Source organism: Equus caballus, chromosome X (genome assembly GCF_041296265.1).
Source record: "Equus caballus isolate H_3958 breed thoroughbred chromosome X, TB-T2T, whole genome shotgun sequence".
In the NCBI taxonomy this organism is placed as follows: Eukaryota; Metazoa; Chordata; class Mammalia; order Perissodactyla; family Equidae; genus Equus; species Equus caballus.
The window spans coordinates 42,714,787-42,740,907 of NC_091715.1; the positions used below are offsets into that span (position 1 = coordinate 42,714,787).

Genomic DNA, 26,121 nt, shown 5'->3' on the forward strand with positions numbered 1-26,121 from the left:
TATTGGTGAAGGATGACACATAGATTAGTGAAAAAGAACAGAGGGTTCAGGAATAGACCAATGCAAAAACGGTGAATTGATTTTTTACAAAGGTGCAGATTCAATGGAGAAACGGTAGTCCTTTTAACAAACGGTGTGCATACTAAAACCACAAAGAGATTCTGCTACATATCTGTTAGAATGGCTAACATATGAAAAGTATGATGAGTACTAAGTATTGGCAAGGATGTGGAGCAATTAGAACTTTCACACATTGCTGGTGGGAACGCAAAATGATACAGCCACTTTAGAAAATGTTTTCACAGTTTTTTTTCAGTTAAACATCTACATATCATAACCATTTATGAGCAATCTTACTCCTAGGCATTTGTTTTGAGAAATTAAAACTTACGTTGACACAAAAATCTCCTTATGAATGTTATAGCTGCTCAATTAATCATCTCCCAAAGTGGAAACCATCCAAATATCTTTCAATTGGTGAATGGATAAACAATTTATGATATATCCATACAACAAAATACCATTCAGAGATAAAAACTAATGAATGATCAATACATACAACAACCTAAGTTAATCTCAAAAGTGTTATCCTAAGTAAAGAAAGTCTGTCTCAAAAGGTTACACATTCTATACTTCCATTTATATGACATTTTAGAAAAGAAGAAACGAGATTGAAACATAACGGATAAGTCTTTGCCAGGCTTGAGAAGCGGGGAGGACTGTGTGACTAAAACAGGGTATCGTAGGGACTTTGAGGGGTTTAGCCATCATTCTGTATTCTGGCTGTAGTGTGGTTACATGAATCTATGCATGTGCTAATATTCACAGTACTGTACATGCCAAAAAAGTAATTTACTGCATGCAATTTTTAAAAATGACAAATCTCTTTACACACCAAGGTGAAATGAAGGGGTACATATATAGTTAAGTGAAAAAAATCATGGTGCAAAATAGTTTATATCATATGCTATCGTTTGGTAAAAATGTAAAAAATACATATACAATTGTTTGCTTGCATATGTATAAAATATCTTTGAAAGAATAAGAAACTCACTGGGTGGCTAAGGGCCAGATATAAGATGGAAAGTTTTTATTGTATATCATTTTATCTCATCTTTTGGTAATTAATTATTTTTTTAAATTATTCTCTGTATCTTTATTGTAATATATGATATATACAAAATAATATACATAATATATTTGTAAATTATAAAAGCAATGGTATAATGAACACTTCTGACCATTTCTCAAGCCAAGAGCAAGATAAACATTAATAAATTTTCTCTGGCTATGAGATCCTCCCCTGCCTCTCATCACCTACCCCAGGGGTAAACACTATCCATCAATCCATATGTCTTTTTGTTTATGTAGGTCTGTGCTTCCTGTTTTTAATGATTGAAATTTTTTATCCTATTCCATTTTATCTCTCTATGGATTTAAATTTATGCATTTTTCCTTTTCTATTTTTTACTCTCACTGTGCTTCTGCTATTTTAGTAGTAACACTTGAATATTTATTACAATTATTTAACTTAATGTCTGGACTTTAAAAATATATTAACTTCTCTCTCAAACAATTTAATTCTTATGTCCATCTCTTCTTGAGATATATAATAGTTTTGTTCATAATCTTTGAATCACCATTTTCTTCAACCCCAGAACTCAGTCATAATTATTATGTTTTTTTACATACCATATTTGTTTTTAGATTGAAATACAAGTTTACCATTTTGTTTACTCTCCATTCCTTCTAGCTTTTCAGACTGTCCTTCCGGGATCATTTGTTTTTTCCTGAGGCACAACCTGTAGGGTAATAGTTTTCAACCTCCTCTGTGCATCAGAAACACTTTAAGGAGCTTTAAAAATATATATAAATGCCTGGCCACACCCCTAGGGCTTTAGATTAATTTTGGCTGGGATGGGGATCAGGCATTGGTATTAAAAGAAGAAGAAAGACAAAAGCTCTCCTAGTGATTCTAATGGGCACCCAGAGTTGAGAACTACTGCTTTATAAGTTTCATATTTATTGTTATTTTGTTTATTGCATGTCTTCCTCACTAAAATGTAAGTTCCAAAGTGCAAGGATTTTTTCATTCCTTTGTTTATGCATGTATCTCTACTGCCTTGAACGGTGACAACCACACAGTAGTTGACCAACAAATGTTGAGTGAATGAAAAAAAAATGATAAGAATAGGATACGTGGCAAAAGCAGAGAAGAGGAGCAGATGTCTGGTTTTGGTTAAGGAGTAAAAGGAAGAGTCAGCAAGATGTCCTGAAAGAGATAAAATATGAAGGGTGAATACGAGTTAGAGCGTGACAGCACAAAGATTTGAGATCCTAGTGCACTTTCCAAACTATAAGCAGCTGTGTGAGACTTGGACTTAGGGTGGAAGAGGCTGAGTGGTGAGAGATGAAGCTAGAGAGAGAGAGACAGAATTAGGCTACCAATGCTTTTGTATACCATGATAAGGAGTTGGGATTTAGGGAGAAATATGGAGAATCTGAACTAAGATAGTGATCCTGGTGACTGAGAGAAGTGGATCAAGTCTATAAATGTTGTTCATACATCACCTTTTCAGTGAGCCCTTCTATAATGGCAACCCCTACCCCCTCTCACATACATTGCTATCCTACTTACCTGCTTTATTTCTTCATAGCACTTGTCACTTTTTAAAGATTTTTATTTTTTAAAAATTTTTCCTTCTTCTCCCCAAAGCCCCCCAGTACATAGTTGCGTATTTTAGTTGTGGGTCCTTCTAGTTGTGGCATGTAGGACGCTGCCTCAGTGTGGCCTGATGAGCGGTGCCATGTCCGTGCCCAGGATTCGAACCAGCGAAACCCTGGGTTGCCCAAGCAGAGCCTGGGAACTTAACCATAGGGTACGGGGCCAGCCCCTACTTGTCACATTCTAGCATATATTTTCTTAAAAATTTTATTATCTGACACAAGAACGTAACTCCTGTGAGGGCAGAAATTTTTCTCCATTTAGTCACAGCTCTATCCTCAGAGCCTGGTGCATATTAACTGCTCAGTAAATATTTGTTGCATGAACTAACAAAAGTTTTGAATGTGAACAGAGTCAAGGAAAATAGTCAAGTTTCAACACCTCTGGATTTCTGATAATCCATTGGCTAATTTTTTTCAGCCCAATTCCCAAATACAATTAATTCCTAACAGCATAAGCCCCTAATTTTCTGTATTTGTTCATTGATTACCACAATATCCTCTAAACCAACCTCTCTGCCTCCAGATTGCACCAGTACAACCCATTTTCTATATTCTGGTTTGAAATATTACTATATACTTTCTTCCTTAAAATTCTTCTTTGACTTCCTGTTTTCCTCATAATTAAGCCTAGACTCCATAACATGACATGTAAGATCCTTTCTTCTCTGGCCTCTTCTTACATCCAGCCTCATCTCTCACCACTGCTCTTTTCACATTATACTTCAACTCCACTGCCATCCTTCCCTTTCATTCATCCATTTAATCATTTATTCAACATTAAACAAGTCTGTATTGAGCATCCTCTAGGAGATAAGGTCTATTTTAGGTTTTTAGTATTCACCCATCAATGGGATAGCCATAGTTCCTACGCTGTCTCCTCTTTACTGATTATTATTGTCACATTATAGTGCTGCTAGTTGTTTATGCGTTCTTTTCCCCCACTGGTTGGAGGGTCTTGAAATCCAGGACTATGTCTTATTCTTCTTTATACGGGAAATATCAGGAACAGAACTTTACACTGAGTGGGTTGTTCAACATCTGTTGGTTGAATGACAAAATATGAGTCAAAATGTTGAAATTAAGTATAAAAATACCAGCAATGTAAGGACCTTGTGCTGGCTCCCATCATTACGTTGACCACATTTTGGTCATTTATTCATTGAACAAACATTGATAATCACGTATTTTATGCTGGACTTTTACATGTTTAAATGTCACTTTTACCCCCTGTAGGCTCCTGGTGCAATGCCCTTCTGTGTAGCATAGTGTTTGGCACATGATAGGTGCTCAGTATATACTTGTGGATTGACTGAAAATAACCACAAAAGAGGATAACTGAGGTATAGATTTCGGGCCCAGAAGAACTTTCTGGAGATAGTGGCAATAGGTAATTCAATATTGAACTTTTAACCAGAGTAAAGATTATTCTTATTATTGAAAGTTTTTGTCAGTTGTCATTTCCTCAGGGAGTATATAAGTACACAAGAATGCTTTCTAAATGAGTTCACCTTAATTTATTTGGAAACTTGAATAGGATGTGTAACTCTTTGGATACCATCGTAATACAAAAATGATTTAGATTTAAGATTTTTAAATCCTGAAATCGAAGTATGCCACTAATAAAAATGAACTTTTTTTCAAAATGGTGAGCTAGAAAACAGTAAACCAGTATAGTAAACATGTGACTATTGACATCCAAAAGTTAAGGGACTAAGGGTAAGGGAGGTATTTCAAAGGCTGAATCAACAAGGCGAGGTGACAAATTGAATACATTGGGTTTGTCAGAGACGCTGCAGTTCCTGGGAAGACTAGAGCTAGGATTTGGAAAAAGTCACCGATTCCCTCTCCTAGCCTAGTTTACATCACTATCCGGGTTCTGATCTGGCGAGAGAGCCAGCGAGTTAAAGGATTGCAAGAGCTTGCTAGAGAGGCACAGGAAGTTGCCTGGAGGGAAGTTGAGCGGGCGGGATTGTGTGGCGCAGAAGCTTAACCTTCTGCCAAACAAAAGACGATAGCACTTCCGGTCACGCCGTCGTCGTGTTGCCGTCTGTTTCATCAAGGTGAGTGTAAAGAAAGGGACTGGTAATTCTCGCAAGTGAACGCCGAAACACTCCAGGGAAGCTTTCCTCTTTGCTCTAACGTGGAGTGGAAAGAAGAATTCATCCCTAGAGTACATAGTATGAAGGATGTTTCTGATGCTTGTGGTTCCGGTAGTCTCACTGATGCTTGTGCTTTCCGCCCTCCTACTCCTCCGGAGATGGCAGGCCGTCATCCCCTCCCCCTTCTGACTCTTGTGGTCCTTTTATCTTTGGTCGTTCAACTCTCCTCATTATCCCCGATCCTCTTCATGATCTTTCTGAGCCTGAATCATTCCCTCTACCACAGATTTCCTTCCTACCTCTACTCCCATCCTTCACCCCGCCCCCTTGTAGCCTCAGAACTTTCGCAACTCCCTTCCCACACTCTGAACCCACATTCTTCCTTCTGTTCCCTTCAAACCTCAGTATTTTACTCCCCCTGAAGGCTTCTGATCGCTCCTGTCCCCGTCCTGCAGAGCCCAGTGAATTGGATACTTTCCAAAATCGGGTGTGACTTCAATTTCAAGGCCAAGGCTGTTTTTGTTCTTTTTAAAAATACGCAAAAAAGCAGAAATTTTAGGGCCCTAAGAGACATAGGGACTCGTTCAAATTATTATGTACTTTTATTTTATTTTTTTACTCTAAACAAAATTACACATCAGATATTGCACTGGTTTCAGTCCTCTACTCATGACATTAAAAAATATTGGCATAGAACTGAATCTTGACATTTTTAGAGGAGCAAACATAATGGGTTTTGCTTGTAACCTGGTGTCAGCTTTACAGGGTGGAACCTTGCTAATCCCCTTTAGAACTTCTCATAGAGCAGAAATGCTTGACAGATAGGACATCCAATCACAAATTTCTTATTTCATTCGAGTTGGATTTATTATGCAAATCTTTTTTTGATCTCTGGTAACACGGAACGGCAAGCTGGCAGATTTTTCAGACAAAGATTTTTCCTAGTAGCTTCTCAAGTATTACCTGTTTGGTGTAATGTAAACTTTGTCTTTTTTCTCCTGTTTTTTGCAATGTGAAATATGTTTTTCTGTTCCATTTGTCATGTGTAATTTATCTTATGAGAATATTAGTTTATAATCACAATTTATTATTTCAATTCTTTACCCAAGTGAGGGAAAATAATCATTAAATTGATAATAAGGGTGAGGGTTTTTCAGGCTCTAAAGAAAAATTTAACCAAGGATCTCCTTGAACAAACAATTTATTCCCTCCTTCTCCTGTAACTAGTGTGTTATGCTTGCCCAAATAAGAGGTGATTCTTTTTTCTAGGCCTGGTTTAATTTTCAGTTGTTTTAGAATAAACAATGAGGCAGATTTCATAACACCAAAACACTTAGGAACTTTTTCGAAGGGTATTGCTGATGTCTCTTTATTCTCTATTCAAATCATAATTACACAGCATTTAAACATCATCATCCTGGCTTCAACTCACTGTGCATCCATCCATCCAATTATTAAAGAATTTTTTATTGAATAACTTTTATGTGCCAGTGTTCTAAGCACTGAGGATACAACAGTGGAAGATAAAAACAAAAGCAAAGTCTTTTGAACTAGAGAGACAGACAATAAATGTATATATAATACATTTATAGTAAGGTGGTGATGGGGAGGGGTTGTACTATTTTAGAAAGGATGATCAACAAGGCCTCCCTGGTAAGGTGACATTTGAGCAGAAACCTAAAGGAAGTGAGGGCACAAACTACAGATATTAGTGGGAAAACAGGATAATCCATGTCACTCTCTGCATTTTTTGTTCACTCTGCTTTCTACACCCTCCCACACTGCCCCCCCCCCCAGTCACTTTTCTTCATAGTATTAATGCAGCACTCTGCTTACTCAGTCTAATCCATCCACATAAATTTCCTATATCTCTTCTTCCTGGCTAGCTTCTTGCTACCATTTAGGTGAATTGTCAGCTGCCAGCCTCTATAGGAAGACATATCTCGATCTCCATCTTCAGCTCTTCCTCAGTCTGTTTGTGTTGCATTGTGTGTTATCCTACAGCATATTTGCTTACCTCTCTCACTGCTCTTATCACTGCGTGTTCATAATATGTTGCCTGTAAATATTTGGTATGGTAAATTGAAATGAATTCAGTGCTTGTCTGTAACAGATAAGCTTTTAAATATAGTTTGCCCCCTAATGTTAAAAACTACCCTCTAAGGTCATCTTACTGATGATAAAACCAAGGCTCAGAAGTGGATAGTAACTTGCTAAATGGTGGTGGAGTTCATGGAATTAAGGTCTGTCAGGCACTCAGCCGTGGCGTGGTTCTCTCTTTCTTTCTGTTTGCCTGTCTGTTTCTCTCTGTTTACTAATGATAAATAGAAAATATACAGAATATTTTATTTTATTATTTTATAAGACATAATCTGGGTATAGAAATTTCATTTTTTAAAGTTTCCTTTCACAAGTCAGATTATATCAGGTGCTTGAATTACTTCCTAGTTATAAATATTAAGAGCTGAGAGGCATGATGACTCTTTTTACTTGAACATTTTTTAATAAAAAATTTAAACAAGTATAAATTTATTTTATTTATTTATTTATTTTGAGGAGGATTAGCCTTGAGCTAACTACTGCCAATCTTCCTCTTTTTGCTGAGGAAGACTGGCCCTGAGCTAACGTCTGTGCCTGTCTTCCTCTATTTTATACGTGGGACGCCTACCACAGCATGGCTTTCTGAGCGGTGCCATGTCCACACCCGGGACCCAAACTGGCGAACCCCGGGCTGCTGAGAAGCGGAACGTGTGAACTTAACCACTGCGCCACCGGGCCAGCCCTAAACAAGTATAAATTTAAAGTAGAGTTACAATGAATGCTTTTATACTCTGAACCTAGCTTCAACAGTGGTTAACTTTTGCCATACTAGCTCACTTGTTGACTCACTTGCTCACTGTCTGTCTATCCAGCCATCCATTGTTTTTTTATTGAGGTATGATTTTTTATCTACTTTTTGATCTATATTTTGGCTGAACCATTTTAGATTTGCAGGCATTGTTTTTAAGTAAACTTATATACATGCAGAAAGGGGCACATAAGTGTACACCTCAAAGCATTTTCACTCTGTAAACACACCTCTGTAAACCAGCAATGAGGTTAAGAAACAACATGATCAGCGCCTGAGAGCCCTTGAATGTATCCCCTACCAGTCACAGCTCGACTCCAAATTAATCACGATCCTGCTTCTATTACTGCTATCATTTTGCCTGTTTTTGGGCTTTGTAAAAATACAGTAGAATAGTATGTATTTTTTGGAGTCTGACTTCTTTGGCTTAAGATTTTGTTTAGATGTTGTGATAATTCCTTCATTCTCATTGCTATGTATTCCATTATGTGAATATATCACAAGAGAGAGGCATTTTTCTTGTTTCCATTTTTTGGCATGTAAATAGTACTGTGAACATTCTAGTACATCTCTTTTGGTGATATATGCACACGTTTCTGTTGAGCATATACCTGAGAGTAGAATTGCTGAATCATAGGTTATGTATATGACTAGCTTTAGGAGATACCGCCAGCCAGTTTCCTAGAGTGGTTGTACTAAAGAACTCCCAGTAAAAATTTTTGAGAGTTCCAATTGCTCGAGAATATTGCCAACACTTGTCATTGTCTTTTCTTTTTAAGAAAAAAAAAAGTAAGCATTCTAGTGGTTATGAATGGTATCTGATTGTGGTTTTAATTTGCCTATCTCTGATGATAAATGTGCATCTTTCCATATGTTTGTTGGCCTGGATATCTTTTTATGAGGTACCTGTTAAGTCTTTTGACCACTTTTTCTCTCGGACTAACTTTTTCTTATTGATTTGTAGGAGAGTTTTCTGTATAATAAGAATGTAAATAGTTTGTTAGGTATATTTATTGCAAATCTCAGTTAGAGTTTGATCTCTTAATAGTGTCTTTCGATGAACTGAATATTTCAATTTTAATATTGCTCAATTCGTGACTTTTCCCCTTTGTGGCTACTCCTTGTTTGTCCTAGTTAAAAAATCTTTACCTTTCTCAAGGTCATGAAGATAGTTTTTATGTTATGTTTTTGTTTAAAATCTCATTTATATTTACAGTTCATTTGTAATTGATTTTTGTGTATGTTGCCAGTATGAGTTATGGATATAGGTAGAGGGCTATGTTCTTTTGGTCAAAATGGACATCCAGTCAACCCAATACCACTTATTGATAAGATTGTTCTTTCTCTTCTATGGTGTCATCTTTTTTATAAATCAAATGATTAGGTTATATATACAGATTTGTTTCTGGATTCTGTTCACTTTGGTTTATTTTTCTCTCTTTGTATGAGTATCACTGTCATAATTAATGTAACTTTATAATATATCTTATATATGGTCATTAAGTCCTACAGTTTTGTTCTTTTCCTTCAATAATGCCTTGGTTATTCTTGGTCTTTTGAATTTCTATGTATGTTTTAGAATCAGCTTGTCAATTTCCACAAAAATTCTTCTTGGCATTTTAATTGAGATACCACTTAATAGATCAATTTGAGGAGCACATATCACGACATTTCACCCCTAAATATCTCAACATTCATCTAATGTTAGGAACATTTTGTTAATAATTTAATTACCATTACTTACCAAGAAAAATTCACAATAATTCCCTAATATCATCTAATACCTAATTCATTTTCAAATTTCTTTTTTCCCCCCACGAGCCTTTTATAGCTGCTATTTAAAACCATCTTCAAACCGAGATTAATTTATTTGTATATTTATTGAGATTTTATTGTTGTCACTTTCTCTATTTTGTTGAACTGATGGATATTTATATATTTAGTACTTTTCAATTCATTGCAGTCATTATTTCTTCTGTTGCTCAAACTTTCCAGTTTGGAAGGGGTCAGTTGGAGCCCCTTCACACTGGCTTCTGTCTTTTCTTCTATTACTGAAAATTTTCAAATGTATTTAAAGTAGAAAATAGTAAAATAAACATGCACGTATCCATTCCCTAGCTTCCACAATTAATACCATTTTGCCAGTTTTGCTTGATCTTTTCTCCTCACCCACTTTTTTCACTGAGGTATTTTAAGGCAATCCCAGACATTGTCATTACACAGGTAAATAACTCATTATGCATCCCTAACTTGTAAGTGCATTATATTAAGTAACCACTAAGCCATTATTCTTAATAAGATTAACAATATAGGGCTCCAACTGCCCCTTTCCAAACTGGACAATATATATCTTAAGATTAACAATAATTCCTTGTGCCATCTAATACTCAGTCCATATTCAGATTTCCATCATTGTCTTAAAGATATCTTTTTACAGTAGCTTTGTTAAATCTATAGCCAAACAAGGGCAGTTTATTACCACTATGTATTTTTCTCTTGTCTCTTTTCCTATAAAACCCTCTTTTGCCCCCCCATTTTAAAGACTATTGATTTATTAGAGAAACTAAGTCATTTGTCTTATTGACAAATGGATTTGGATGACTGCTTCTTTGAGGTGGCATTTATTTTGTTTTCCTATTCCCATGTTTCCTATTCACTGATATTTACAGCTTGGGGCTTGAGTAGATTCAGTTTCAGTTGTTTTTTAAGAGAAAGAATCATTCCAGGCAGCGATAGGCACTTTCTCTTGCATTTCATCATGTCTGATATCTTTCTGGCTGATGCTAGGACTGATTTGTGTTTTCAGATGTTGGCAACCTGCTCCTTCCATTGTAGTGTCTCCTGCCTGTCTTCTTCCTGTTGCTTTTAGCAGCCGTTGAAGATAATTGTCTAAATTCATTATTTCAATACTAGTTGACAGATTGTGGTCTATTTCTATCACCTTCTGCATTTATTAACTGGAATTATTTTATAAAGAAGAGCTTTACCTTATCAGCTACTTTTTTTATCCGGAAATACATTTCACAAAGAGAAAGTCAGGTATTTTTAGGAATTCATGGGTTTTTATGTATTCTATATGTATCTTTTTTGATCCTTTTTTTTTGATACTCAAACTGTGTCATCTTAGAAATTAGGAACCCTTCCTGTTTGGCTCCTGTATCCTCTTCACATGGTCTCATTAGATCTTGGCTTCCTTGCTTTCTGACACGAGATATTTCAGGTTCTTCATGTACGCTTCCTGCGTCAGCCCTGGAATCAATCATTTTGCGAGCAATCATGTATCATTTTAGTAGGGAGTGGTACTTAGAAACCAAGATGTGAGTGCTCAGGGCATTATTATTACTTTTTTAGTCATACTACCTGTTTTTTGTTGTGCCCTTTTCCTCATTATTTTGAATACGTTTGAATGACTCCAGCAGCATTCCACTGAAAATTGGCTAAGCATGGCTTTCATTTGTTTATGTAGTCATTCATTCAGCAAAAATTTATAGAATTCTTAACTACCATGTATCTGGTCTTATTCTGGGTACAGGAGATGTGAAGGTAAACCTGACTGGTTCCTGTTCTTGATGAAGATTCATGATGGTGGGAATATGAGTGAGTAAATAGGCAATGTCTAAAGAGTATGATCAGTACTATGGTGGGCATAGGCAAGTGGGGGTGACAGGCTGTGGGAGCACAGAGGCGGCATCTGAAAATGCTTTGGAAAGGAGAGAGAATGCTTGATATTGGATGAGCAGAGGAGGTATGAAAGTAGAGGAGCTATGAAGGGTGTTTCAGTCAGAGGAAACTGGAAGAGGTGGGGGGATCTTGATGCACTCAAGGAAAAGCATATATGTAGTTAGTTAAAACTGAAATAGAAGTTTTATGTAGGGGAGGAGAGACGAAACTGGAGATGTGGATAGGGGCCAGGATGTTGAGAGCCCCAAAGGTCAGGTCAGAGAACTGGAATTTCACTTTCAGGCTCTGAGGGAGAAGTAATGTAATTGTCTTAAGCAAATAAGATACATAATCCCTTCTGTGATGTACTGGGTGACTGGATGGGAGTGGGGCAGTAGGAGACCAGTAAGGAGAGAAGTGTAGCTATCCAGGAGAGGTATGTATTGGAGAGTTATATGTGTGTGTGTGCACGCATATATATACATATATATTTACATATGTTCTAATCTATTTTATATATATGTGCACACACACACAACTCTCTCATATACACCACACACATATAGGGTACAGTGTAAGATAACATTTTATATATATAGATATGTGTGTGTGTGTATATACACACACACATATACATATATATAATAATAGTCATGCACCAGATAATGACGTTTCAGTCAGCAGCAGACTGCATATACAACGGTGGTCCCATAAGATTAGTACCATATAGCCTACGTGTATAGTAGGCTATACCATCTAGGTTTGTGTAAGTACACTGTGATGTTCGCACAACAATGCAATTGCCTAACATCACATTTCTCAGAATGTATACCCATCGTTAAGCGACACATGACTGTATAATATATATTATATATATACAAAATAGATTCTGTACATACACATGTACATAGTGTTGCATGTCTATAATTCTATATGTGCATATATGCCCAGGGGTCGTCTCATTGCCACAGGTCTAAAATAGAGAATATTTCAGTGGAGAAACATTCTCCAAGGAAAGCTGAAGAGCCAGAAAGGGCTAACAAAGACTCTTTCCTTGACCAAACTTTAGTCATTCTCCTCTGAGTCCTCTTTTCAACTAGACCGTGTCCTTGGGCATTGTCTTTGGCTCGCACAGCACAGTTTTAGAAAGACTCCTGCTAAGTCAATTTAGCAAGAATCCCCCCACCTTTGATATCTGATCACCCTTGCCTTCAATAAAAATCCTAAGTCGGTTTAGCAAGAATCCCCCTATCCTTGATGTCTCCTTTTAGTAATTTTCTATCCATAACTCTCCTCCCAAATCTGCTCTTGGCTGTAGATCCCTAGCTGTCTTTACTGTATTCAGAGTTGAGTCCAGTCTCTCTCCTCTATTGCAGTAGTCTTGACACCTGTCACAATAGTCCTTAATATAGTCTTTCTTACCATTTTAATAAGTGTTAGAATAATTTTTTCTTTAACAGGCCACACTAAAACTTTTGCTTATTGTGATCTTCCTTTTCAAAGCTCCACCAGTTGGCACTGATGCCTAGCTGTATATTCTTGAATAATCTGAGAATTCCGCTTCCTATTATGATTTGAGTATGAGCAAGAGTACGACAATTGCTTAGCTTCTTCCAGAGGTTAGAATGTAGCTGTAACGGTTATCTCTGGGAGGGTGTAATGATGATTGAAGACGCATATCTCCTTTTATGTGTTTCTCTGTGCCAGGCACTGTTGTATACTAATGAACATCTATTGCATTTGTCTTTTGAAACTACTGTCTTAAACTTTGTTTAATATAAAGTATGAAATTTCTCTACATGATTATATAAGATGTGGACTGAGAGGGTGCGGGTAGATTAGGGATTTAGGGGAAACCAGGGCAGTGAGTGTGTATGGATCAGTGTTGGTGAATTTTAAAGTGCAGGGGGCCAATAATGTCATTGGTGAAAGTGTTGATGAAATGAGTGTAGGCTATCATGTTAAGGGGCTTGTCTGTGAAAAGTAGAATCGATAACAAGTGGTACATGTATATTTTCAGGATGAAAGATTTGAAAAGTTTATGTGTTTTACAGGGGAGGAGCTGATAAAAACAGAGGTTGAAGATATAGGAGAGAAAGGGATAACTGGAGAAGCAATATGTGGAAAAAATGTGGTGTAGAGAACATGTGGAAGGACTGACCATGAACAAGAGAAAAGGTATCACTTCTGACATCAGAGTTGAAGGTCAGAAAGGCATGTTTTTGAGGTTTTGGAGAGGCAAGAGATTGAAGGAGTTTCTTTCTTGGTGCCCCTATATTCTCTGTGAATAACGTAGTAAGGGCATTCTGGAGTGTGAGAGGGAATGGCCAGGGTCCAGAGGAAAGGAGGAGGGTTGCATCCTTCTTTAGAAAATGAGAGAAAATTGATGGGCAGTAATAAACACCTATCTGAGTTGGAAATAAAGTGATTTTAGTTTCTCTTTTTTTCAAGTGTGCTCAGGTGCCAAGAAATGGGAGCAAGGAAGGCAGACATTGGGTTTGGTTTTAGACTTGTGAATACGGTAGTGATGACTGTGGGTGGTGGAAAGTTTGAGGGGCTAAGTGGATTGTTGAGGTAACTGTTGAGATTTGTTCAGGTTATAGACCATGGGATATAGTCTCATCAGGGAATGTGTATTCTCAGGAGGATTCTATGAAACCAGAGAAAGAGAAGCTGTGCAAATATGTGGGTGGATGCAGGGGAAGTTGTATGGAGATTTCAAAGCTCGCAGTAGATGTTAAAAAGGTCGAATGGCGGACAAGAAATTGTGGTCAGGGTAGGATATTGGAGCTTATGAATTCAGAAGAAAAGTAGTTCTGGATGATTACAGCAGGGAGGAAGATTTAGAGGATGGCCAACAATTGTCAGCACGAATGATTGCCCTTATCCGGCTTTGCAGCAGATGTCCTGGATGGCCCTAGTTTCGTTCTAACTTTGTGTTTGCTTCACAGGCTTTTTTTTTTCTTTTGCCAATAACCAGAGACGTGAAAATCTTTAATGTAGGGGGAGCTAAGATAGCATTCTATATTGATTCCTGTACTTGGAGGGATTTTGACAACTGCCCTTAGCAACTTGAATGGAAATGGTACTGCTGGTAGGACCCTGGCTTGCCCACACATCCCTTTCCAAGAATCCTATTGCAAGTGAATGTGGATAGCCAGTCCCTATAGCTTTTACAGAAAGAAGTGGATACTTTCTACATTACATCATCTCTTATTTCAGAAAGGTTGAGAACACATGTTCTTTGGGAGTGCTTTAAGGGAGTTCTTTTTTTAAAAATATTTTTAAAATTGTGTGTTATAACAAAAATACCAAAGTTGCATAAAATGCAAATGTACACTAAAATGAGTAATTGTAAAGTGAACACCCATAAAAGAACCTTCCAGGGCCAAAAATAGAACATTGCAAGTTATCCAGAAGCCGGTAGTTTTACCCTTATCTCTCTGCCAAAGGTAACCATTTATCCTGACTTGGCTTTTATGGTATTACTTCTTTGCCTGTGTATACTGACACATGGGCACATATACACCTATTTATACATTCTGTTTATAACATTTGGATTGCTTTCAGTTTTTGGCTATTGTGAACAGTGCTGCTAAAGTACATGTCTCGTGTTGCACATGTTTATGAGTTTCTCTAATACAGATATCTGGGAGAGGGATTACTTGGTAATAGTTAATGCATATCTTCAACTTTACTAGATAATGGAAAATTGATCTCCAAAAGAATTGCACCAATTTTAACTACCACTAAAAGTGCATGAGGATTCATGCCTTGGTTCTTTCTTGCCTACAGTCTTGAGGTCAGAAAACTATGGCTTGGAGTTTTCTGGGGTAGCCAGGACCTGTGATTTGCTGTGGATATGAAGGATTTGGTTACTGTTTTACATTTCTCCTGCAACAATTTCCCTTTGCCACTTTAAGGGGCTTTCATAGGAGAGCTTTAGTTTCGTCTTATCTTTCCCATAATCTCAAGGCCCAAGAATTGGGCCCCAGAATTGAGTGTGGTTGTCCAGCCTCTGAGGCCATTTGAAAATGAGGGATGCTGGATTAGCATCCTAAAATGCTCCTCTTTCTTGGAAGGGCCAGTTGATCTTACCAATTAGCCAGGGGTTCTGTAGATGGGCTCTGACTCAGTTATCTCTTCCTGAGACTCAAGCATCAAGGACTAGACCCAGCATCTGTGGACGGCAGAGTATGAAGACTAGGATAGTGGCTTAGATGACCCTGTGTCTTTGGAGAGTCATTGAACAACTGTCTTTAGCCAACTCCAAGGAGAGAGCTGGCTTGTTCATTTCTTTCCCAGAAGCTATCCCTTAGGGAGTCTTTTGCTAGTGAGGGCCCTGGCTTGTTTATTTCTTTCTGAGCGTCTCAAAGACTGAGAACCTTGATTGGTTTATTTCTGTGGCCAGCTAGAAGTGAGGATAGCTGCGTTAGCATCTGGATTGCCTCCTAGAGTCTGCTCTTATGTTTGCTTGTTTATGGCACACTATTAATTACCTGAATTTTGTAGAAGTACATTTGTAGCAATTAAAAACTATATGTGGAGGCTGGCCCAGTGGCATAGTGGTTAAATTCATGTGCTCAGCCTCAGTGGTGCAGGGTTTGTGGGTTTGGACCTACACAGCACTCATCAAGCCATGCTGTGGTGGTGTCTCACATATGAAGTGGAGGAAGATTGGCATGGATGTTAGCTTGGGGGCAGTCTTCCTCAAGCCAAAAAAGAGGAAGATTGGCAAAAGATGTTAGGTCAAGGCCAATCTTCCTCACCAAAAAAAAAAAAAAAAAGTATGAGTTTATCAACTTTCAGAAAATTGACAAAATGTTCTATAGGAAGATGTGAAATATTATACATCTGTGTTATTGATTTTTGAAATTTTAATACTAATTATGAAATAATAAGTAATTCTAAACTTTAACTGAAATTAGTATTTAATGTACTTCATGGACCTGCCTATATTTTTTAGTTATTTCACTAATATTACTTACAATTAGGAGATGTTTATTTCATGTTTTAGTTCACTCTTTCTTTAGTTTTTACTATTGTTATTATTTTTGCTTTCTCTATGCATGTTGAGAATTTAATTTTGAAAATATGCCATTGAAAACAGTGGCATATTTATTGTGGCTCTTCACTTGATATCCTTTCATTTTTAGTGTCAAGGTGTTTAATGCCCTGACTGCAGTCCCTTACATACTCACAAGGCAAAGTTATTCTAGAAAACATGTCATCTTTGTTTATTACCAATTGGACAATACACTAAGCCTGTTACCTTTTACAGCATGTTGTACTCTGTTCTATATCATGTGGAAACCCCCCTAAGAATGTCCATCTGACAGATATTGCTTTAATAGTATGTTACACAGAGGTGCAGATACCTGGGTGCCGTGGTTTGCCAGTTGGGAATTTTAGGACCAGGGGTGTGGGGAAATCAGCAGGCTTAGGAAAGAACTACGTTGTTATGGCTAGGAGGTGAAGGGGGTATTCTATAAATCACTGAAGCGGGTGGATAACCTTATTTTTCAAGGAGGGGATTCTAGAGGTCACAAAGGAAAGATCTCAGGTGGGAAGGAGAACAGTGAACTCATAGATTCAAGGGGGAAATGGGCGTGGCTTTCTACTTTTCATTCTCTCTATTTGTCTTCTTGGTTAGTAGGAAAATATTTTCCCAGGGCTCTGGCAGGCAAGAAATGTGAGTGAACAAAAGGGGAAGTCATAGAAGGTGAGAGAGGAAAAAGTACACAGTCTAAGAATGTCAGAAATCCTAGGACACCAGTAGGGAAGATGGATTGATTGGAAGCCTTAGAAAAGTTAGGTAAACCATTAATTAATCAATTAAATAAGTAAAAATGTAGTGATCTAAACTACTTGCTGCATAATGAGGACATATAGTTGAATTAAGTGTATTTTCTACTGAATGTGGTGGCTGAGATAGACACAGACATTGCAACAGGGAGCACTATGATGAAGGAGAGACCAGGGTGTGGTGTTGTCAGTAGAAACATGGAGGAGGGTATCTCTAATCCATCCTAGGGGCTTAGGGAAGGCTTCCTGGAAGGCACCATGTTAAGAACTTAATTTTGCGTGGAAGTAGCAGTTAATCTGACAGTGGATGAGAATCCTCTGAGTGTGAGGACCAGAGAGCAACTGGTCATTTAGACCATGTATAGTAGGTGTCTGAGTATGCCATCTAGCCTTGAGTTTGAGGAATACCTGAAGAAATGGTCAGTTGAGAGGCCAGTCTGTGGTCTAGTAGAGGTAAGGAAAAGGGGTAAGTAGAAAGAAATAGTTTTGGGGCCAGCCAGGTGGCGCAGCAGTTAAGTGCGCATGTTCTGCTTTGGCGGCCTGGGGTTCGCCAGTTCAGATCCCGGGTGTGGACATGGCACCGCTTGGCAAAAGCCATGCTGTGGTAGGCGTCCCACATATAAAGTAGAGGAAGATGGGCATGGATGTTAGCTCAGGGCCAGTCTTCCTCAGCGAAAAGAGGATTGGCAGCAGTTAGCTCAGGGCTAATCTTCAAAAAAAAGAAAGAAAGAAATAGTTTCATAAATGGTCAAGTTTATGCTATAATATTGACACCTTAGCCCTCATGGAGAGGTAGCCTCTTCCATTTCCCCCTATATGCCATGAAATTATCATCATTTTCTATATATGCCATGTTTGTTCATCTTGTTTGAATGCTTTCTTACCTTGATTTCATAAAGGTATTCTGCTATATTGTCCTGTAGAACTTTTTTTAAAGAGTTTGTTTTGTTATTATTATTATTTTGCGTATCAAGAAGATTTGCCCTGGGCTAACATCTCTGCCAGTCTTCCTCTGCTTTGTATGTGGGATGCCTCCACAGCATGGCTGATGAGTGGAGTAGGTCGCAACTTGGGATTCAAACCCCAGAATCCTGGGCTGCTGAAGCAGAGCACGCAGACCTCTAACCACTTGGTAATGGGGCCGGCCTCTCTTGTAAACCTTTTATAATTTTCTTTTCACAATTGGGTTCATGATCCACTTGGAATTTATTTTTGTTTATTGTATGATGTAGAGATCTTAATTTTTTTCTGAATGATTAATCAGTGGTTTCAGAACTATTTACTGAATAGTCTGTTCTTTCTCCACAGATTTATAATGTTGTCTCTGTGGTATACCAGGTTGTAACATGTGTATGTGTCTGCTGCTATTCTGTTCCATTGGTCTATTTGACTATTTCTATACTAGTACTACACTGTTTACTATAGCTTTGTAAGCATCTTAATATTTGGTAGGGAAAGACCCTTTCTTATTTTTCTCCCTCAAAACTATATTCTTTGCCTTTTACTTTTCCATATGAATTTTAAGATAAGTTTAACCTGGTCTGTAAGAAACATTGAAATTTTGATTAGAACTGCATTTTATTTATAGATTATAGAAAGAGAAATTGCGTCTTTACAACAGTGAAGTTAGTTATTCTCTCCTTTTGTCTAGGTATTTTTAATGTTTTGGGAAAATTTTTATAATTTTCTCTGTAAGGGTTTCTTGCATATTTTGTTAGACGTATTTCTGTGTACCTGACAGTTCTTGTTGCTCTCACTAATACTTTTAAATTACGTTTTGTAATTTATTGTGACTGGTGTATGAGAATGCTTGACTTTGGTGTATTGTTTTTAGATCTGTTCACTTTGCTGGCTTCTTTCTGTAGGTCCAATTGTTTGTTTATAGATTTTATTGAATTTTTATTTAAACTTTATGTAAAACATACTTTAAAGTATCATAGCTATACAGCTCAATGAATTATCACAAAGTGTTTTTTGGTCTGTTAATGTAATTCATGAATAATTGTAATTTTTTTCCCTTTCAGTTCTTATGCCACCATAAATAAATATCATTCTGTAAAAATAAAGCAGAATTTCTTTTCTGGAACAATTTCACTTAAGCATTTCTGAGGCCTCAAGCTCTAATTAGCTGTGTTTGATGTGTAAATACTTTTGAAGTTATCAAAGACAGGAAATTACCTTTATTTGGAAATTCCAGCAGAACTTGTAGAAGAACCTTCCTGGGTGGTGACATTTCAGTTAATTGAGCACAGTGCAGGATTTGGTCTTCAGCATTTGTTAAATGCTAAAATAAAACGATGATAAACAAATACAAATTAATTTCCTGAGACTAAGATAGATATATAGAGAGAAGCACACACATTCTACACTAATTGTCTTTCTAGTGGCCAAAACTCTCAGATCCTCTTTCCAGGGCATGTCAGTTCCAGTGTTGGGATTCTTGGGAAGTCAAACTAGGAGAACAGCATGTTGCTTACTGTGAGCGTGGAATTAAAGCAAAGAAGGTAGAGCGTCTCACAAACGCGGAGTCTCTGTGCAGCTGTGGGTCATTTGAGGAATACATTTAGATTCTCCAGCCTTTCTTCATCACACCCCAAGCAGTTTGAGAGGCAGCAAGATGTAGTGGGAAAATACTGGACTTTGTAGCCAGTTGGCAGGGATTGGAATCCTAGCTCTTGTGTACGGATCTTAGGCAAGTTACTTCTCAGTCTCGTGTTTCTCACTGGTGAAATAGAAATCATGACGCTGTTAATTTAAAAGAAATATGTGCTCTTCAAGTATTTGTTATATAGTAAATCCAGCAGAATCGTGGGTTTGTATTTGTTTATCCATGCCTGTGGGTGAAAAGGAAAGTGCCAACGATCCTTTCCTAATTTTTCTGAATGTTCTTAGAAGTATCAATCTGTTTCCAAATATAGAGATGTCAGTTACAGCTTTATCAGCAGACATGTTAGTTTCCTATTGCTGCTGTAGTAAGTTAGGACAAACATAGATAATAAACCCAAATTTACATCTTACAATTCTGGAGGTCAGCAGTTCAAAAATCAGGGTTTTGGCAGGCTGAGCTCCCTCCAGAGGCTCTGGGGGATTAACTATTTCTTTGCTTTTTCCGGTTTCTAGAGGCTTCCTGCATTCCTTGGTTCATGGTCCTTTTCTCCATCTTCAGATCCAACAGTATAGCATCTTCAGCTCTCTGACCCTGACCTCTTTCTTTGTCATATCTTCTTCTCTGACTCTGATCCTCCTGCTTCCTTTTTATAATGACTCTTGTAATTACATTGAGCCCACCAGGATAATCTAGGATAATCTCTCCATTTCAAGATCCTTAATCACATATGCAAAATCCCATTTGCCATGTAAAGTAACATATTCACAGGGTCAGGGCATGGACATCTTGGGAGGGCCATTATTCTATCCACCAAACCAAGTTAATGAATTACCAAGTAAGATACCTAATTATAATTACATATTTCTTTTGTAGGTTATTTTCATACAACAAACATCAATTTCTAAAGTTGTAGGAGTCTTATAAAATGCCTTTAAATAATACTTCCAAAGACAGAGTTATATTAACAGAGAATAGAACTGGTTGGTAACACTTATGGATATTCATGAATATATGAACATGTTATGAATATTTATGTATCCATATTGTAAAAGAGAACAAGATTGACATGCTTTGTAAAATTCTCAATTTAACATCTTTTAAATTTAGATTATTTGAAATAATTGTGAAGCAAAATGGTTTCCACCGCTCCACGGCTGCAGGGAAGAGAGTACAGAGTCTTCCTCACTTTTTAAGTTTTGTTTTGTTGATTGTGAAGATTTGCACTTGTAAAGTTCGGCTCTGGAATTTCATTAGCTAGTTTTAAAGAAAAAGCAGGTCTGGAGCCCAATTTTGCTTGTAGAAATCAAGAAAGGGCTGCAAAGGATTTTATTTATTATCAATGGAATTCTATATTTTGTGCCTTGTAAAGTAATTCTTAAGATTTGATGCAATCACTTTTATAAGGCCCTGGCACCTGCTTGATGAGTGAGAGCAATCTGAGTTTCTTACATTCTTTTCTGTACTTTCTATGCTTTTGTCTCTTTGTACTATGCTCTAATAATTTCCTCTGACCTGTCTTAAATATTCACAAATTATTTTCTTAATCTGCCAATTAAAGCTATCCCTCGAGTTTTTCATTTGGGGTACTGTTTTGTTTTTTTATTTTTTCTAAAAGTTTGATTAGTGTTACCGCACAAAATTGGGGTTCTCTGCCCAATGCACGTAACCAAGTCAATTAATTATGGCATCAGCCTTTGTGGGGAAAAATCAGCATTTATTCTGCGAGATCCATCTGCAGGGAGACAGGGGGCATGTGCCCTCAGATCTGTCTTTCTGATTCAAGATCGGGGGTGAAATTTAAGAAGTTAGGGAGAACAGGTTGGCATGAGGAAATGCTGGTGGGACAGGCTTTGATTGGTGGGCTTCAAGCATTTATGGTAAGGTTTTAAACATTTATGACAGAGTTCTAAACATTTATGATGAGGTAGGGAACACCGGATCTTCCTGAATAAGGGACCCTTTACTTCTGATAAGAGTCCGACTTTCGAGTTCTGGTTTTGTTCTGGTCCTTGGGTTCCGTGGGAAGGAGAATCTTTGGTTCTGAGGTCATTTCAGTTCATGATTTCTTTTGCGTAGCCCTCGCTATGTGACTTTGCAGTTTTTCTGAAAGACAATTCTTAATCACTCTGTTAATAAGAGACGGAGACATATTAATTAGTCTTGGAGGGCCTGTGGTTACATTAGGTTTAATTATGATATACCATTTGTTATAGTTTCCTGTTGCTTGGAAATATCTTCAGGCATATTTATTTCTTTATTCATAGTAAAGTAATCTTATAGTTTGTGTTTACTAACCCCAGTGTTTGAAGTCTTTTCTGTTACCAGCTGATCCTGCTGATTTCTTTCTTTTTCTAATTCAAGGCTCAAGGATCCCAGGGCAAGTCATGTAATTCAACCTGAGCTGCAAAATGACCTGCTTACCATTCATCTTCCCCCTGAGAAGGTAACCGTTTGGGGTCCCAGCTTACTGTAGGAAGAGTCTCCTGTTAGTTTCCCTACTCCGCGTAGTTCTGGGCCTTAATCTCTGTCTCCTTTGCCTTTCAAAGCAACTGAAATAAAAGTTAAAATTTTGGGGGAAGGAAAAATGCCCTCAGGGCAGAAATTTCCTCACTGCTTATTTACTTCTCTAGGTTCGCCTTTTCCCATGGTGTTACCCTGATGTTTCCATATTTTTATTGTCCTGTCTTTCTATTGTTTTTAAGTAGATGTTACTTCTTTTTCATCAAGATTTTTTTAGTAGCTTTCAGCATGAGGGTTTGTCCAAACAACCTGGTGGTCAATTACCAGAACTAGGAAAATTTCATATGACTCTTTCCTACATTTTCTTTGAGATTAAGTTTAGGTTCAGAACTTCTCATTAGGTTTTAGTTTCTATTTATTTTATAGAGGAAACATCCAATGCTCTGAAAAATAAAGATGCTCGCCCAAGGTCACCTAGCAAGTCAGTAGTAATATTTTGAGATTTGAGCCTAGCTCTGTCCAACCCTAAAGCCTATGTGCTTAACCAATTCAGTGCGCTGCATTCTTTGGATTCCAGTGTTTTTTGTTTCTGAATTATGGGACATCTTTCTTCTAGGAGTAGAGTAAATGACTCATTGTGTTTTTCTTGTCAGGTTTTTTTTTCCCTCAAGATCAACACCCTCTTCCTAGATCTTAGGAACACATGCATTTCTATGCCTCTTTCACAAGGCCCTTGCCTGTTTCTAAGACATCCTAATAAATAAGAGACCTTCTTCCACCACTCCCCCTGTACCTTTCAGAACTGAATTTAGGGACATACATTACCCCAGCTTTAACCACAAATTTTTATTTCGTTTTCAACTGTAGGATCTTCCACCTCAAAAGACCAAAATGAATTCCTAGCCAAATTTGGAAAGAACTAAGGACAAAGGGATCCAGGAAGAAATCCTGTTACGTGAGCAAAGGAGGGAGAATGAGACTGGTAGAGACTTGAGAACTTACAGCTTTGTTAGACAGTGTTAGGATAATTTTGGAATTTTAGTCAGTAAATGCCCACATAGGCGCCTTGACATGGTGGAAAACACAGGAACTTTCAAGCCAAACACACTTGAGTTGACTCTCAGTTCCACTACTTACTAACTCTAAAATATTGGGCAAGTCAGTTCCCTTCTCTGACCATCAGTTTCTTCATCTATACAATTGGAATAATAATACCTCTCTCAAGATTTCCATGTGAAATACAGATAACGTATTTCAGCAAAGTGTGTGTGGTACATAGTTATAGTAGTTGTTATCATGGCGACCTTAGGGGCAGAAGAATTTTCCTTCTTCCCTTCTAGGTTCTTTGGCTGGTCTAATAATTAAATTGACATAAGACAGATTAACAGGAGAAAAACAAATTTAGTTTCATATGTACGGGAGCCCCATAAAAATATGAGACTCAAGGAAGTGACCAGAGCAAGCAGCTTTTATACCTTTTAGACAAAGAAACAATAAATTTGTGAAGAATTAGCAAGGCAGAAGAGTTTGGGCTAGGAGCAGTAAATGTTGAAGAATTAGCAAGGTTTGTTTATACAGCCTTCTTGGCCCTAAATTCCCTGTCTTTGATGATAAGGATGCTTTCTACCCACCTGGTACAGGGAGAATATCTTTGACATGGGGAATTTATCTCCTGCTTTCAGGGTCACAAAGGAGGGTTAGTGTGTTGTTCTTGCACTGGCTGTTTCTTAGGTACGTTTAATTCAAAATAATCAATATGCCAGTGTGGCATATTTTGGGATGACATGCTGGACCCTTATACCCCTCTCAAACTCTTCATCTGGTGGATCCCGTAAGACCAAGCAAAAGAGAGAATTTCTTCTTTTCCTATTTTCTTTGTGGTTACCTTTGTTTGCATGCCCAGTTACTTCTCCCTTGTCCATTACTTCCCCTTCTTCAGTACCCTGAAAATGAATCTCTTGCTATCTACCTTCTTCCAGATCTTTTCTTTTCTCTCTTAGTTCTACACATTCAACACCTCCTTTGTTCAGATAATTTTCCCATTTCCCTAGTCAGTTGAATCTCTTTCATTGTCTCTATATTGCCCTCCAAACAAACCATTCATCCTCACGTTATTTTGTTTCTCCAAGTCCCTCTCTCCCTAAGTTGGGAGGCCATCTAAAAATGAGACAAAGCCATGAAATCACTGGGTCTTAGCAGGCTTTAATTTCCTGATTAATTTTCTTTCTACCTCATTTTGGCAGCTTCTTTTCATCAAGTAAAACTCACATATTTTTTGTATCTATTTTTTTTAACTGTTTGCTTATGGGTATCTTTATCTTTTTTATGTATTTTATATTATGAAGGTGAGACGTGCTCATCAGGAAAATTTTGGAGAACAACAAAACTTTATAAGGAAATAAGTAAAAGTCATCCATTTCATTACCCAGTTTTAAATCCTATTAACTAATTTATATATTTTTTTTCCAGTATATGCAGTCTTGTATCTTGCTGTATTAGTTTGCTAGGACTGCCATAATGATGTACCACAGACTGAGCAGCTTAAACAGTAGAAATTTATTTTCTCACAATTCAGGGGACTAGAAGTCTACGACCAAGGTGTTTAGAGGGTTGGTTTCTTCTCAGGCCTCTCTCCTTGGCTTGTGGGTGGCTATCTTTTCCTCCCTCTGTCTTCCCATGGTCTTCCCTCTATGTATCTCTGTGACCTAATTTTTTATAAGGAATCAGTTGTATCAGATTAGGGCCCACTCCAATGACCTCAAGTAACTTACCTCTTTGAAGACCCTATCTCCAAATATGGTCATATTCTGATATACTGAGGGTTATTACTTCAACATATTAATTTTATTTTATTTAATTTATGTATTTTTTTAAGGACGATTAGCTGTGAGTAACATCTGCCACCAATCCTCCTCTTTTTGCTGAGGAAGAATAGCCCTGAGCTAACATCTGTGCCTATCTTCCTCTATTTTATATTTGGGATGCCTTCCACAGCATGGCTTGATAAGCAGTGTATAGGTCCAGGCCTGGGATCTGAACTGGCTAACCCTAGGTCACCTGAAGTGGAGCATGCAAACTTAACCACTATGCCACTGGGCCGACCCCTCAACATATTAATTTTGAAGGGACACAGTTCAGCTTATAATACTTGCTTTCTTCTCTAAAAATTATCTTGTGAGAATCTCCCTTGTCAATAACAATTTTTGGCAACATTTTTTGATGACTGCATAATATTCCATCATAAGAGTATACCACAATTTATTTAACCAATTCCATGTTTTTGGATATTTTGTGTGTTTCCATTTTTTTCACTAAGATATTTCTTCAGTGAATCATTTTGTACCTGAATCTTTATTTGCATATCTGACTATTTTGTTGGATAGATTGCTTGAAGAGTAATTTCTGGCTCAAAAAGGTGATTTTCTGGCTCATAATTACGTGGTGCAAAGTTGTTTTTCAGAAAATTTCTACCAATCTACATTCATACCAGCAAGGAGAACAAATGGGCACTCACATAAACTGCTGGTGAAAATGAGAGAGGAATAATTATCTCATGGTTGTTTCAGTTTACATTCATTGACAACTAATAAATTGGAATATTTTATGTATTTATTATCTGTTTGCATTTTCTTTTTTTGGAAATAGTTTACTCAAGTTCTTTGCTTATTTCTTTATGTGGGTCTATCCTTTTAGGTGATAAGATTATCACTCAGAGTAGGATCTACTTCAAAGAGGGAAATTTCAGAAAAAGTAAAATCCAAGGAGTGTTATGGATCCAGAAGCCAAGGCCATTTGATCAGAGTCTCTACTGTGGAGCAGACTTGGCATGTGGCGACATAGGCTGCAGGAAAGCTTGTCAGGGAAGTCTCTAATACATTTCTTTTTCCAGGGAAATCTGTTGCAGGCACAGTTCT

At 37.4% G+C, this 26,121-nt stretch overlaps 1 protein-coding gene across 9 annotated transcripts in view; it reads left to right on the forward strand.

Moving 5' to 3' along the window:
• The first annotated feature begins 4,510 nt into the window (after positions 1–4,510).
• The window catches only part of MAGED1 (MAGE family member D1), a 58,371-nt gene continuing 36,760 nt past the window's right edge, over positions 4,511–26,121 (forward strand). For 2 of the 9 annotated variants that reach the window (XM_070257316.1, XM_070257313.1), the window contains exons 1-3: positions 4,732–4,787; positions 11,207–11,271; positions 22,109–22,190. Coding sequence is in view for 2 of the 9 variants with exons in the window: in XM_070257311.1 (XP_070113412.1) it covers positions 11,244–11,271 (28 nt within the window). In the remaining 7 variants the exon portion in view is untranslated. Of the gene's footprint in view, positions 4,788–11,206; positions 11,272–13,393; positions 13,513–22,108; positions 22,191–26,121 lie in introns of those variants that run through there. The other 7 variants (XM_023633728.2, XM_070257315.1, XM_070257311.1 and 4 more) reach the window with 7 other exon arrangements.